The sequence below is a fragment of the Astyanax mexicanus genome, chromosome 19 (genome assembly GCF_023375975.1).
Source record: "Astyanax mexicanus isolate ESR-SI-001 chromosome 19, AstMex3_surface, whole genome shotgun sequence".
NCBI classification, from domain to species: domain Eukaryota; kingdom Metazoa; phylum Chordata; class Actinopteri; order Characiformes; family Acestrorhamphidae; genus Astyanax; species Astyanax mexicanus.
The window spans coordinates 3,121,933-3,138,675 of record NC_064426.1 but is presented as its reverse complement, the minus strand read 5'-3'; the positions used below and the strand labels follow the sequence as shown (position 1 = coordinate 3,138,675).

The 16,743-nt window shown below is 34.1% G+C and overlaps 1 protein-coding gene across 1 annotated transcript; it reads left to right on the top strand.

Moving 5' to 3' along the window:
• The first annotated feature begins 1,523 nt into the window (after window positions 1-1,523).
• Window positions 1,524-16,573, top strand: LOC103035623 (DEAD (Asp-Glu-Ala-Asp) box polypeptide 41). Its single transcript, XM_007245597.3, has 17 exons — window positions 1,524-1,701; window positions 2,487-2,579; window positions 2,765-2,918; window positions 3,009-3,083; window positions 3,695-3,755; window positions 4,198-4,334; window positions 5,081-5,153; window positions 5,259-5,412; window positions 6,512-6,648; window positions 8,074-8,236; window positions 9,527-9,658; window positions 10,587-10,658; window positions 11,554-11,650; window positions 12,353-12,502; window positions 13,927-13,998; window positions 14,604-14,714; window positions 16,130-16,573. The coding sequence occupies exons 1-17, from the start codon at window positions 1,675-1,677 to the stop codon at window positions 16,264-16,266; spliced, it is 1,845 nt and encodes a 614-aa protein (XP_007245659.3). The 5' UTR covers window positions 1,524-1,674; the 3' UTR covers window positions 16,267-16,573.
• Window positions 16,574-16,743: the final 170 nt, after the last annotated feature.

Below are 16,743 nucleotides of genomic sequence, written 5' to 3'. Positions count from 1 at the left end.
AAAACTAAGATGGGTTTTTAAAAATCTGTTCGAGCTTTTTGTTTCATATTCTACATCTCTGATGCTATCCAGGTTATATTCAACTAGGAGACATTATCTTAAACGTTTGGAATGTAGATTTATACTATACCATTAATGGCCAAGTGTATGTTGGCTTTCTGTTTTTTTTTCTGCTTGTTTTTTTTGTTTTTTGTTTTTTTTTCTTTTTAATTATTATTATTATTATTCACTTTTGATACTGTGAAAATCTTTCGTTCAGAAAGATTAAAACATTACAGTTTTGACAAAAAAAAGAAAAGTGTCATGTTTGCTTTCTAGCTTCTCTGTGCTCAGTGTTTAATCTCGGCAGGTGCAGGAGGGTCTTTATAAAGGTAAGTTTAATCAGGTTCTTAGGTTAAAAAAAAAATAAAAATAAAAAATAACCCCACATGTGGGAAAAATCGCCTCGATAATTGCAAACAATTTGCAAAATACATGCATATTGGATTTATGTCAGTAATTTAAGCATAGTAATTCATTTTAGAAAATGAGACTGCACAATTCTAAATACTTTATTTTAAACCAACACACATCTTGTATTGATGCCAAAAATAATATATATCTTTGTTGTCCAATGAAAAAATGCATCTCCAGAACAGAAGCTTCTTAATTTTCAATGGAAGTCAATGTAAAAATTGCTAAAATTAATTTAAGGTAATTTTGGATCATTTCTGTTGATCCACTCATAACCAAATTGAGAGAGTGTAAGGGACAGTTTGTGCCCAAATTATGTAATAACTAAAAACCGACAAAAAAAATTAGCAACAATACAAAGCATATTATAAACGCTGAGGTATCCAAATAGTAAACTAATGTACTGTGATGACAATACAATTTATTAAGATTATATATTAAATCTTAAAATATTTTTAAATAATAAAAAAAAAACGTATATTATTGTCATTTTAACCTACTGACAGTAACAATATAGCCTATATAGCTAGCAAAATCTGACCATTGTGTTATCGAACTGTAACATTAGAGCATTAAAAATCAGTAGGTTATAAATATAGATAACTGAGGATAATCACAGCAGCCCTGTAACAGATCATGAGCAGAAAATGCTCCTTTTACTCATTCCGTGCAGCTCAACAGTTAGAACTACATTTCCCTCAATATATATTATGACTTCATTTTTTCTTAATGTTATTATTTTAATGTTGTAATATTATGACTTCTTATTCTTGAAGTGAACTCTTTTAGTGATTTTTTAAAGAGTGGTTTAAGTAAAACCAAAAATAAAAATATATTTTCATATTCCGATTTTGGATTTTCAGTTGAAATTCAAAAGAATGCATGACACACGGATTGTATAAAATTATTAAACATTTATATACATTATTTATATGATTTTGCTTGATTTTGCCTAATTTCAGCCTCTCTCTCGGCAGCGCCCCCTGCTGGCCTGACTGTTAAAAGCTAGATTTTTGATCACGTGTTGTTCGTTCTCGTCTCGCGGTTTGGCTCGTGTCGCGCGCCGTAGCGCATGCGTAGTGTGTTGGTGAGCGCTGCTGCTTCTGCTGTTTCGCTGGTGTTGTAAACATTAGCAGCTGGAGATTCTCCTTTTTAACTCAGTTTAACCTGAATAACCTCTTTTAACACAGCCCCGCACTACAGCCACCATCCGCCCGCAGCATGGAGGCGGAGAGCCGGCCGGGGAAGGTGAGCTACAGCCGGGCTTTAACCGTTTATCAGCGGGGGCAACAGCGGTTAGCTTTAGTGCTAATAGGCTAGTTTATATACACACTAGCAAACAGCTAAGCTAATTAGCTAACTAACTGTGATACAGTCCACTTTAGCGAGATAACACCTAAACTTGATTAAATTAATCAAAGTTTCAGGTCTCTAAGCCAGAAATGAATTCAGTTAAATAATAGGTAACATAGGTTAATGTGGGTATACAAGGTACATGTTCAGTACTTTAGTTTATACTGTTTTCTAACTTGCTAACTTAGGTAGCTTTACTAGTTAACTCTATACTACAGTAATTCAGTTCAAAATGTGAAACTCTTATTTATATATTATAGATGTATTACACACAAAGTGATCTATTTTAGACGGTTATTTCTTTTATTGTTGATAAATATGGCTTACTAAGACCAATTTCCTGCTGGAAAATGAAATCCACATCTCCATAAAAGTTGTCAGTAGCAGAGGGAAGCATGACGTGCTGTACATTTTGCGGGAAAACAAAACTGCACTGACTTTAGACTTGATAATAAAACACAGTGGATCAACACCAGCAGATGACAGACATGTCTCTCCAAACCATCACTGATTGGTGGAAACTTCACACTAGACCTCGAGCAGATTGGACTGTGTTTCTATCCACTCTTCCTCCAGACTCTGATCCCTTAATTTTCAAATGACATGTAAAATTTACTGATACTTACTTTTGGACATGTAGTAAATTACAAATATCTCATTATTCATATTTAATGTTTCAGCGGAGTTACTCCGGAGAGAGGTCCGCATCCGAGCCTTCAGAAGACGACGATTATGTTCCATATGTTCCTGTTAAGATCAGAAAACAGCAGATGGTAAATTCTAGTTTTTATCTTACAGTTACGTGAGTAATGTTTTAATCCATATTATGGTGATAACTACTACTATATAACTATATATAAGTAAAGAAAAAAAATACTCAAAAAAATGAAGATCAGTCAATGTAAAACATTTCAAGATTTATTTCTGCTGTTAATCTGTGGTGTGTTTTTGGGTTCAGATGCAGAAGATGATGCGTCTGCGAGGGAAGGGATTGACTGAGGAGGAGCAGAAGGACAGCGGAGGAGAACAGAAAGATGAGGACGAGGGTCTCGGGCCGCGATCCAACGTCAGCCTGCTGGATCAGCACCAGCACCTTAAGGAGAAAGCTGAAGGTATGTTCTGCAGTTTCTGTTTTTATTTTATTTAATGTATTTCTGTTAGTTAGATATCTAATCTAAAATCTGCTGATTTTATTTTTGTAGCTCGTAAGGAGTCGGCGAAGGAGAAACAGCTGAAGGAGGAGGAGAAGATTTTGGAGAGCGTGGCTGAAGGCAGAGGTGAGTATATACCTGTTGATTAACTTTATAAAATAACATTAACATTATAAGATACACAGTGTTTCATCTTACTTTAACATTAAAGCAACAGAAACAGTTAATATTATAATTAAATGGAATCAGAAACATTTTCTCTTATTCTAAACCAATGAGTCAGTTTTTGTATATGATTAGATACTGTATTATATCTATAATATAATATAACATTTTACTGTTACTACATCATTTTTATAATTGCAAGCCTGTCACAATGACTATTATTTGAATCATATATTGTTAAAAAAGTTACTGTGGAAAAACAACATTGTAATTTTAGACAATTTTTATAACATAATAATGAAAGTACAACTCTTTTAAAGTAAATAATGTAACTGTTAATTTGCAAAACCAAGTAAGTGCTATTCTTTACACATTTCTTTGTCCGTTTTTGCAAATAAAGTCTTTAGTTTAATATATAGGTCAAGAATGTAATTATCAAGACAGGCCTAGTTTGTAAATAAAAATGCATAAAAAAAAAAGAAAACTAAATTTGTCTCAATGTTTTATCTACATACATAAATATGCATAGAACTCAGTGTTGTAACGCGTCTGTCTGTCATTTATTCCTCCAGCTTTAATGTCTGTAAAGGAAATGGCCAAAGGTATCACATATGAAGACCCAATTAAAACAAGGTAAGTCAGTCTCGTGCTGTATTTCATGCATCCTTACACCAGAGGGTGTTAAAACTCTAACACTAGTGTAATAAACACTAATATATATGCTTTTACTTTGAGCTAAGTATATTTTTAGATGGACATTTATTTACACTTTAAGTAAATGCAGTAAATCAGCCACAGTACTGTGAGATAATTAGAACACCCCATGAATCCCATGTGATTTAGAACAGATTTAAATATTTAGGACATTTGATCTTCCTGTGAACAATATGGACCCGAAATAATGTCTGAGCTTTAAATAATAAGACATAAAGACTCCGCCCACATCCTCTCCAACCATGCTTATCTTCTTCTTCTTCCCCTGATTCTTATTTACCATCTCACAGTATAGTTAAAAAAAATGTCAATGCTATATAAAGAACACATGCTGAAAGTAATGGTTTCTCTGTATCTTTAGCTGGAAAGCTCCTCGCTACATATTAAGCATGCCGAAAGCGAGGCATGAGCGAGTGCGGAAGAAGTACCACATCCTGGTGGAGGGAGACGGCATTCCTGCCCCTATAAAGAGCTTCAGAGAAATGAAGTTCCCTCAAGGTAATGCATGAGTTTGGTTTATAATATAATATAATATTTGTAATGTTTCAGCAGCGCAGAGGACAGAACACAAACATCAGGAAATATACAATATAATCTATATAGAAAAAAATATATTTTTCTAGAAAATTAGAATTACGAGTGTTGCTGTAGATTATGTTGTGCATTGTGATTTGAGATATTGCACATAGTGTAGCACTAAAGCAGTAATACTGTAAAGTAAAGAAAAGTAAATAGTTTTATTGCATATAGTAGAAATAATGGACTACTAAGAGCAGCATCTGTTATACAAGAAAAGACCTACGCTATCTCTCTTTCTGTATTATTTAAGATTAAGTTAAGTTATTTTCATTTTTATTTATCATTTGTATTCCACTTAATCTAAAAAAAATATATATATATATTTTTTTTTTTCTTCTTTTTTTTTAGTATTTTTGAGATTAACTGGAAAACAAATGAAAAATCTTTAAAACTTGCAAAATAAATAATTGTAACATACAGTAAAAAATCATTTAACTTAAAAAAATCTACCACAACACTAAATTGTAGAATATTTAGGGCTTGCAAATTAACTGCACACACACAGAAATATACCAAAAATACCCTTATGTTAGAGCACATTTTGTTAGAGTAAAGGGCAGAGTACAACTAATACTAACAATATGTATTTTTTAGTAATTAAAAAATTATACTGATATTATTAATTGTTATATTTGCTCTAAAACTAAATGTTTTTTTGTTTACAGCGATTCTGAAAGGCCTGAAGAAGAAAGGAATTGTCCATCCAACTCCCATCCAGATCCAAGGAATCCCAACCATGTAAGATCAGCTCGACCCCGAACATTAACCCGACGCAGAGACAGCCTGTGTGTGTGTGTGTTTCGTGTAAATAGTTAACGGGTTCTGTCTCTCTGTTTTGTGCAGCCTGTCAGGCAGAGATATGATTGGCATTGCGTTCACGGGCTCGGGAAAAACTCTGGTGTTCACTCTGCCCATCATCATGTTCTGTCTGGAGCAGGAGAAGCGGCTGCCCTTCTGCAAGAGGGAGGGGCCTTATGGACTCATCATCTGTCCTTCTGTAAGCATTTCAACACACACACCTACTCAAACACACACACACACACATATACACAGGGTGCCTGTGGATCCTCAAAAGTCTTAAAAAGTTCAGGTACATTAATTTAGAAAGATCAGTTATTAGCTAATTCAAGTCTTGTGACATGCTGCTTCTCCATCAGCAGCCGGAGTCCGAGAGAGCACAATAGGTCATGCTGTTCCTCTGGGTGGGAAGTACAGTAGATGGTTCTCTCTTCCCTCATGATCACTCTTAGTGTGATGCTGGATGGCTAAAATAATTGTAAAATACAAAAGTATTTTTGCAATTAATGACAATTGGAAAAAAAATAAGAAATGTAATGACGTACTATCGCCACAAAATAAATTTTGTAGTTGTATTTATACTGTATAAAAGTAAAAAAAAAAAGTATAAAGGTTGTATTTAGGACAAGTATAACATTTTAAACATTTAGTACAAACATAGCAAAATAAATCATTTTAACATATTAAAATAAAATAAAAAGTAGTAAATACATATGAACTGCACACACAGATAAATATAACAGAAATACACATATATTAGAGTAAATTTCAAGTAGGAATAACACTCTTATCTCAAAAAATCTTAAAACTTTAAAAATTAAAACATATAGATATCCTGTATACATATACTGTACAGTGATTTTAGGCTTCTAATCACAATAGAATAGCAATATTATAGCAATATATAATATAACAGCAACAAAACAGATTTATATCTCTATGCTGAATGCAGTCAACTCCTCACAGTTCACAATGATTTACAGTTTAGTAGAAAGACTTTCCTTGCCAGAAGAGACAGTTACTCCAACAAAACCTGGAGATTTTTTTTTTTTATCTTTGAGTTCAGAAGATACAGTGAGTGAATAGGTGTCCCAATACGTTTTATTTTATTTCATTTATGTTTTTTTATATGTATACATATGTATATATGTATGGTGTCTCTAGGGTTGGTATTGCCTTCTGATTTGTATGTAAACACAATGGTTTGGACACATTGGTTTCCTTTTTTGTATTGCTGTTTACAGTAATTTTAAAAGTTGTCTGGTGTTGATTGTTGCCGTGTCTCTTTCTGCCCGCAGAGGGAGCTGGCGAGGCAGACCCACAGCATCATAGAGTATTACTGCAAGCTGCTGGAGGATGAAGGTGCGCCGCAGATGCGCTCGGCTCTGTGTATCGGAGGCATGTCGGTCAAAGAGCAGATGGAAGTGGTTAAGCAGTAAGTCTATAACCTGAGAGGCAGTTTACTCTATATTTAGATCATTACAGGGCTGTAGGTCCGGCTGATGAGCTCAAATTATTTAATCCACCCTTTTATATAGATTTGCTGATAAAGTGGCCCCAGGTTTAATGACGGCTTGCTAAGAAGGTGTATAAGAACATTAGTAGATTAGTACATTAGTACATTAGTAGTACATTAGTATGTAAAAATACACAAAGGAAAAAATCAAAATCTAAAAAGAACATTTAAAAAAAACACCCTACAATGCTGGAAACGAGGTGTGAAAGTACTTAAGTATAAGAGCAGTATGGTCCTCCTGAGTACTTTAATACTGGAGCTGGAAGGATAATAATAATAATAATCCACATTGACATTTGAAATATTTAATTTTTTAATTGGTGAACCAAGGGAATTTGGTCCAATTAACATTGTAATACTCTAAAGGAACAATCAGTTATAAAGGCAAATGATTTAGTGAAACGGCTGCAGTTTTCCTCCCCAGATGCCGATCTCACATGGGTTGCCAGAATGACACGCAGTGGCATGCGAGTCTTACTCTAGAGCTGATCAGTAAATATGTATTATATGTTTTACTGTCCAAAATACTCGTAGAGGTAAATTACCCAGCTGTGGTTAGCAAACCTTCCTGAAGCTCAGTGATTACTTGTTCAGCATAAAAATAGCCAGATCTCCCTTTTTCATGACTGCAGCACACTGTTCACCTGCTGTTGTCTATACCTGGCAACCCTGAGTTTAGAAAAATTGAGGGAATGGCAGCTTTCTGTGACGTACAGTCACATGAGTTGTACAGTTCAAATAAGAAAATACTGGCTGAAGTTCTGGCATATCTCTCTCTGTTTTTAAGGTTTTTTTTAAGTCGTATTTTGTGGGATAAAAAAAGTAAACCGTCTAAACCCTCTGCTGGCAACTTTTATAGGGATGCGGATTTCATTTTTCAGCAGGACTTGGCACACAGCCCACACACACTAGTGCCAGAAATACCTTATATGATATCTTGTATGATATTCTTATTTTCCGAGACACTGATTTTTGGGTTTCATAACAATATTTCTAACCTTTTTTTAATCAGGTTAATAAAATCTGTGTTTGTTCTAATACTACTACTTTTTCTTAATAAATATGTTTGTACTTAATAACACTTCCACACAATATAGAGCGTGCTCAGAGAGGCACAAACCAGCTGCTATTATGTGAAGCAACTTTCAGCCTGAGGCTTTGTTTCCTGCAGAAGCTTTCAGGGGAAGTGGGTTAGGCTGCCACATATGAAATGTTGTGGTCTGACACTGAAAAATGAGGCTATTTGGATTACCACATAACTAGCTAAGACTCAAATATGAAGGCCAGTTAATGAGCATACATTTATTAAGCCCTAATAACTCAGTGTACTGTTGTGTTTTGCAGTGGGGTGCACATGATGGTGGCCACCCCAGGCAGGCTGATGGACCTGCTGAATAAGAAGATGGTGAGTTTGGACATCTGCCGTTACCTGGCTCTGGATGAGGCGGACAGGATGATTGACATGGGCTTCGAGGAGGACATTAGGACCATCTTCTCTTACTTTAAGGTAACAGCAGGATGGTGCTTTGTCTTTGTTTACGTTAATGATAGCATACAGTAGGGGTGTCGTATCTTATCTATATCGTATCATACACAATAATATCGGCAATTTTTTTTATATCTTGAACGATGATATAACCTGAAATATCGTGTCCTATCACCCACCCCTAATTATCACATCAGGCTAATACATTTTTGCTGTTTTTAGTGAATAAAAAATTCACACTTCTCATTATTTCCCATTATATATCTACTAGATACATATTATATCTGTTCAGTATCAATTATTTTACTTTAATTCTGGATATATGGAGATATTTGTAGTGCATTATTATAATTATATCATGTAGGGGTGTGCCATATTGTATCCTACACGATAATATCGCCAACATTTTTGAATATCGTGAACGATATTATACCCTCACATCAGGGTTCTACTTTTTTTTTTTTTTTTTTTAAAAGCTGTTTTAAGCAAAAGAAAAATTCACACATTTCACTTTTTCTATTAAATTTCTACTAAAGACAGATTATATCTTATATATAATCATTTATTTTACTTTAATCCTGGATATATGGAGATATTTAGAGTTCTGTTACAAATCTGCTAAATTCTTGTATTTTTTTTAATATCTTTATTTTTTTGTCATATCGCGAGTATCGTTATCGGTAACGAGTATCGTTATCGTGATAATACCATGAAAAATCGTGATACTATTTTAGGGCCATATCGCCCACCCCCAGTATCATGACATTCTGGATCATTGACTTCTGTTACAAATCTCTTGTTTTGTTTACTCTTATATATTTTTTTATATCTCAGTTAGGGGTGTGCCATATCATATTGTATACAATAATAAAATTTAATTTGCATTTTGTTAATACAGTAGTGTATTTTTGGAGTATGTTATTTATTTATTTATTTAAATTTTTTTTTAAATATGGCCAAGAATATCATTACCGAGAAAATACCATGAAATATCGTGATATTATTTTAGGGCCATATCGCCTACCCCTAGCGTGCAGTACAAGCCTGTGGTGAATGAGTTTCATTTATAGACTAAAAATGCACCCTGGACTGCTGCAAAATGTTGATTACAGATGTGGTCTGATAACACACGGGCTCTGACCACTTTCCATGCTGCCCTTTAAAAGCTTTTAGAAGCTACTTTTAAATAGTCTGCCTCTCGCTAATAGATCTTAAACTGCTGGTTAAAGCCTGTGGTGAATGACGTCTCTGTATTTTAAGGTTCTCTCTGATGAGTAATGCTCAATATTTGTTGACGTGTTTGTGGTTTAGGGTCAAAGGCAGACGCTGCTCTTCAGTGCCACCATGCCCAAAAAGATTCAGAACTTTGCTAAAAGTGCGCTGGTTAAACCCATCACCATCAACGTGGGCCGAGCTGGAGCTGCGAGCTTGGACGTCATTCAGGTAAAACCTTTATATGTCCTAATATATATTGCTGCAGACATTGGCACTCAGTTGTATCTCAGGCAGGTATGTATACCATTACAGGTGGGGTCTGATTATACACTGGGTTTGCTGCCCTATAAAAAAGACTCCCACAGGCTTCTTTGGGGTAGTGTTCCTCTTTGTGAGAGATCATTGACAATACGTCATCAGGAGCGCTAAAATTCAGTAACCTAGCTGCTGCAGAAATGAATTATTATTGTCCTTTCCTGAATTCCTCTGTGATGGCGAGCTGAAATTAGCTTTGATTAGCTTTTATTTTTATTTATTTATTTATTTTTTTAATCCCGCCTTAAATGCTGCAGCCCTTACTGTCTGTTGCACCATTTAAGGTGAAACGGGAAAGTAAGCAAGCTACTGAGTCAAATTACTAGCTTTTTATGCTTGTTATGAAGAATTCAGCCATAAAACATTGAAACTGCACATTAAACTATGGTAAAATAGTGCTAATCATCACTTTCAACAAGGAAAATACTTTTTATATTTGTGGGTTTCTTTGGTTGCTTGTTCCGTCATCTTACCAGTGATTCTCATAGACCTCGGTTTGAAGTGTGCCTCTGAAAAATCTCTGTATGAAAGGCTAACAAGTTCCCCTAACCTACCCCTCCAGCCTATAAAGAATCAGGACACCCCTAAATAAGGGGTCTAAACTAGGGCCTCCTTTCAGTTTTAGCTATCATCAGTTTTCCCCAGTAAAAAATTGTAATCACTTTAATATATCATCATTACATTTACTAATATAAAGCTTTATTACATTAATACATTCCAAAAATCAACTTCTTCTTGATATATCAGAATTTGAGGATGATAAAAGAGGATGGGCTTGGCTTTATCATGCACTATCATTACATCTTGCGAATGTTAAAAAAAGTTGTTGTTTTTTCCACAGGAAGTGGAGTATGTTAAAGAGGAAGCCAAAATGGTATATCTACTGGAGTGCTTGCAGAAAACACCACCACCAGTAAGTAGCATCACTTCAGTGAACACTGTGTGCTGGAGAGAAAGTGATGACTGATAGAATGAGAGTAATATTGTGGGGATTTTTGGTCAAATAACGTCTGTCAGGATACAGAGTACATATATCTACTGTTATCCATCACCACATCAAAGAGTTAGTAATAGGTACATAAAAGGACGTAATACAGGTTTGAGCAAACCTGGTAAAACTTCTGGTGATGTAAGTTAGTCTAGACATTTTACAATAAAGAAATCTGTTGAAAAATCTCTGTATGAAGGGCCAACAAGCTCTATCCCTAGATAATATATAAATATAACCACGATTATATAAGCACATATATAAGTGCATAAATACATTTACAAATGTAAATCACAGTATAAAATTAAAAATTAAATTGTTTTCAAACTGGGTCATTATCAGTTGTCTAATCCACATTAGTCCATCTTATGTATATAGGTCAAAACAGGTTGCCAGATACTGTGCACATGAAACAAATGTAGCATTCTAACTGACATACCAACAAAGCACAATGTAAATATATATATTTAGTAGTTATTTTATCTCTTTTTTTTATCAGACAAATAGATTCAGTAGTCCCTGTATCCCTTAATATTAAAGTAAATACATACATACATTTTCTAAAATGTAAAAAAAAGAATGTGTATTTACGGTTTAAGCTTTTTCCCCTGTGAACTGTTAAGATTATACCTTCATATAAACTGGGAACTATTTATTAGTCAGTTAATAAAAATAGATCTCTAATGGTACACTTCTGTTTTAGAGTGTCCAGAATATGTTCTTTTGAAAAAGGAAGGATCCCATTATAACCCAACACACACACACACACACACATTTACACACACTTCTTCTCTCACCTCCTGATGTCTTTCACTTCCAGGTGTTAATATTTGCTGAGAAGAAAGCAGACGTGGATGCCATACACGAGTACCTGCTGCTGAAAGGTGTGGAGGCAGTGGCTATCCACGGAGGAAAAGGTACTAGAGAGCTCCCATTACATCTATATATCACTGAAAAAAAAATTGATCAATTAAAAATGATGAGTTTCTTTGATTTTACCAAATTGAAAACCTCTGGAATATAATCAAGAGGAAGATGGATGATCACAAACCATCAAACCACCAAACTGAACTGCTTGAATTTTTGCACCAGGAGTAAAGCAGCATAAAGTTATCCAAAAGCAGTGTGTAAGACTGGTGGAGGAAGAGAACATGATGCCAAGATGCATGAAAAAAACTGTGATTAAAAACCACCAGTATTATTCCACCAAATATTGATTTCCGAACTCTTAAATCTTTATAAATATGAACTTTTATGTTTTTGCATTATTTGAAGTCCGAAAGCTCTGCATCTTTTTTTTTTGTTATTTCAGCCATTTCTCAATTTATGCAAATAAATGCTTTAAATGACAATATTTTTATTTGTAATTTGGGAGAAATGTTGTCTGTAGTTTATAGAATAAAACAACAATGTTCATTTTACTCAAACATAAACCTATAAATAGCAAAATCAGAGAATTCATTAATTGATTCAGAAACTGAAGTGCTCTCTTAATTTTCTAATTTTCCATATCTGGATATATTAAAATGTGTATACTTAAATAATCTAAATCAGACGTAAATCAGCTGATGTAGTATAAATCACATGTAAATGAAAATGCTCTGGTGATGTTTTTTTAGATCAGGAGGAGAGAACGAAAGCCATCGAGGCGTTTAAGGAGGGGAAGAAGGACGTTCTGGTGGCCACGGACGTGGCGTCCAAGGGTCTGGATTTCCCGGCCATCCAGCACGTGATTAACTACGACATGCCTGAGGAAATCGAGAACTACGGTAAGAGTTACGCTCTCAGCTTCAACACACAGCATTAATGCATGCTTAGGGATGTGCCTAATAGTGGTGTGCAATATTATGTCGTACACAATAATATTGCAAACATTTTTGAATATCGTGAACGATATTATACCCTGAAATATCGTCATATTACCTACCCCTAATTATCATACTGTTCTCATTTCCCTTCATATATCTATATCTACAGACTATATCTGTCCAGTATCATTTATTTTACTTTAATCTTGGATATATGGAGATATTTTAGGGTATTATTACAATTATTAGTATCTTGACATTCTAAATCATTGACTTTTGACTGTTATAAATCTGATAAAATTCTTGTATTTCTTAATGTCTTAAATATATTTTATTCTCCTGCATATATAAGAAAATATATTATATATTCTTATATATGCAGTAGTAGAATTGAATTTTAAATTAGTTGCAGTAGTGTATTCTTGAATATTTTTTAATTATTTTTTTTTTTTATACACCATGAAATATCATGATATTATTTTAGGGCCATATCGCCCAACTCTAGTGCTGTATCATATTTCATGCAATATTAGCTTAATTTTTTTGACAGTGGAAAAAAAGTCATATCTTGATATTGTGGTATATACTTGAATGCATCTATTTTGTATATATTTTGCTTTTAACTATATTTATTTTAATTGTTTGTTTGCATTTCAGTGCACTGAATATACGGCACCTTTGTTTTGTGGTTATTTGTTGTTATCAATTTTTTTTATTAATATCTTAAAAAAGTCAAAATTCTTGAAAGCCTCTATTTTGTAATAATTTTGGTTTTACTTTCATTTAATTATTTTAATTGTTTGTTTGCCGTTTTCATGCACTAAATATGCAGCACTTTTGTTTTGTGGTAGTTTTTTTATATTACATTATTTTATTGGTAAGTTACTGTTTATGAAATGGAAAAAAAATATTTTAGTTTTGTGCTAAAGGTATAAAACGCTTATATTTATTCTAAATAACTTTAATGGCTTTTTAATAATAATCACATCACAGTATTTTATGAACTATAAGGCGCACTGTGATTTATAAGATGCATTTTAAGTAGCAATAGTAAGGAATAAAGGTGTCGCACAGTAATCTACACAGATTTATCTCTAAAACTGTTTGTTTGAGTGAGTAAAGAGCTTCTGTTTATTCACAGTAAGCTTAGATTTGAAAACTAAAACTAATAAAAATATATATTTTTCTATGTTTTGTCATTTCCATATATATATATATAATTATCGCAAAAATACCTTGAAATATCGTTATACTATTTTAGGGCCATATCGCCCACTCCTTTGCATGACAGTAGATTATTAGGAGGTGTTTTTATGTGTATGTTTTGGGGCTTATTCATGATTATAAGTTAATTTTAAATGTATTTTTTACTGTCTGTTCCACAGTCCACAGAATCGGTAGGACGGGTCGATCAGGCAAGACTGGAGTCGCCACAACTTTCATCAATAAAGGATGTGGTGAGTATGAAGTATAAAAGCAGATTCATTAGAAATAGAAGAAACAGAGCTCACTTTCTTTTTATTGGCTGTTCCAGAGAACAGTTAAAGAAGTTCCTGTTATGAGGCAGAACCAGAAATATATTACAATATTCTCTAATGAGAAATATTGTTACTGGAATGTTTAAAACTACTAATATATTTAGGAAAACAATTCAGTATCATTAGTATTTAACCTTTTATATAAAAAAATATAATATCAAGAACTTTTGCTGTTTATTGTTCAGTGTAATGCTTATCAGACTAAATGGATTTTCTTTTTTTGTCTTGCTTTTAATGTGAAAATGAAAAAAATGAACCTTTTACTCAATTCTTTAATTTTCCATTTTTATATCTTGTAATAATAGGTTGGGTTATACCTTCAGATTGGGGGATAAAATCATATTTCTTAATTATTTTGTGCCATTTTAAATTGTGAAGGGCAGAAATGAAAAACAAGAAAATTGGAAAAGGGGTGTTCGGCCATCTTTGCAACACATTGACGCATGTTAAGTTGTTTGATGAATTTTAAACAACTCCCCTCCCATCCTAATCCCTGTCTTTCTGCTGTCCTCTTCCTGTTACAGAGGAGTCCGTGCTGATGGATCTGAAGGCCTTGCTGGTTGAAGCCAAGCAGAAGGTTCCTCTGCCGCTGCAGGTCCTCCAGACCGGGGATGAAGCCATGCTGGATATCGGAGGTGAGAATTTCACTTCAGTGCCTCACAGTGCTCTCTCAGCTTTCTTATTTCCATTCGTGAGCACGCTACCTGCTCTTTATATTACAATAAAGGGAAAGTCCAGGCGTCACTCTATTCAACACTTTAATAGATTACATTTTTGTTATGTTTTTCTACATATTTAATTATAATTAAATAAAATCTTATTTTTGATCCCTTTATTTAACTGTCTTATTTCAATGTAAAGCATTTTACTACTAGCTGCACTGTGTATAAAAATGTATGTGACTAATAAACTAATGGGTGGATGGATGGAAAGAAAGATGGTTGGATAGATGGATGGATGAATGGTTAGATGGTTAGATAGAGAGATGGATGGATGGATGGATGGAAGGAAGGAAAGATAGATAGATAGATAGATAGATAGATAGATAGATAGATAGATAGATAGATAGATAGATAGATATAAATAAGTAGAAATAAAGAAATATGGATGGATGGATGGATGGGTGGAAAGAAAGATGGTTGGATAGATGGAAGGAAAGATGGTTCGATAGATGGATAGATGGTTAGATAGAGAGATGGATTGATGAATGGTTAGATGGTTAGAAAGAGAGATTGATGGATCGACGGATGAATGGATGGATGAATGAATGGATGGATAGATGAATGAATGAATGGATGGATAGATGAATAAATGGATGAATGGATCGATGGAAAGAAAGATGGATGGATGAATGGATCGATGGAAAGAAAGATGGATGGATGAATGGATCAATGGAAAGAAAGATGGATGGATGGATAGATGGATGGTTAGATAGAGAGGTGGATGGATAGATGGATGGTTAGATGGTTAGAAAGAGGGATGGATGGGTGGTTGAATAAATAGATGGATGGATGAATGGATAGAAATAAAGAAAGATGAATGGATAGAAATAAAGAAAGATGGATGATGAATGGATCGATGGAAAGATAGATGGTTGGATAGAGAGATGGATGGATGGTTATATGGTTAGAAAGAGAGATCGATGGATGGACGGATAAATAAATGGATGGATAGATGAATAAATGGATGAATGGATCGATGGAAAGAAAAATGCATGGATGGATAGATGAATAGATAGATAAATGGAAAAAAGATGGAAGGAAATAAAAATAAAAATAAAAAATGTGCTAAAGAAACCCTCAGCCATATATGAATTAACATAGAAAATTGAATGCAGGTCATTTTTGACTCATGTTCAGCATCAAAGGGTTCATATGCAGGGAGACGATGCTACATTATATAAAATATTCTGTAACACAACAGATTACATCAATTCAAAAGCTAATTTTAGAACAGTTTTCAGTTTCTGTATAAATGGAGCTCTATATGTATTTCAAAATTCTCCACATTATAACATCCTGTTTTCTGTTTTTTTCTTCTTCTTTATAAGGCGAGAGAGGCTGTGCGTTCTGCGGTGGTTTGGGTCATCGTATCACAGACTGTCCCAAGCTGGAGACCATGCAGACCAGGCAGGTGGCCAACATCAGCCGCAGAGACTGCCTGGCCAACAGCTCCATGGATTTCTGAGCATTCGGACTCTTCTGCTGCTGCCTGGACTTTTATTTTTTCATGGATGGAGATGACCAGCGATTGGCAGATGTCAGAAAATGTTCAAAGGAAGAATTCTGCTTTTACTACGGACTTTTACAGGCTTGTACAGGAATGGATTTTTGATTAATATTGATGTTTTGGAAAATTGGAAAGGAATAGATGGTTTCGTATCAGTTTTATTTTGAAAGCTGTTTTTTCTTGTATATATTTATTCCTTTTCTGTGTCCTGCGTCTGTAACTTACTAGTGCAGATTGTAATTATCATTAAAACAAAAGCACAATGCGGGCTGTATTGGGCTTGTTTTCTCAATAGACGACTCACTCAGATCAAGAAGAAACTTAAAAATCACGCTGAGACCGGAGGAATCATTGTTACTCAATACAGATGTTTATTTCAGTCCCATTGCCTCAGATGTATAAAATCAAGAACTTAGCGATGCCTTCTGTGTTCAC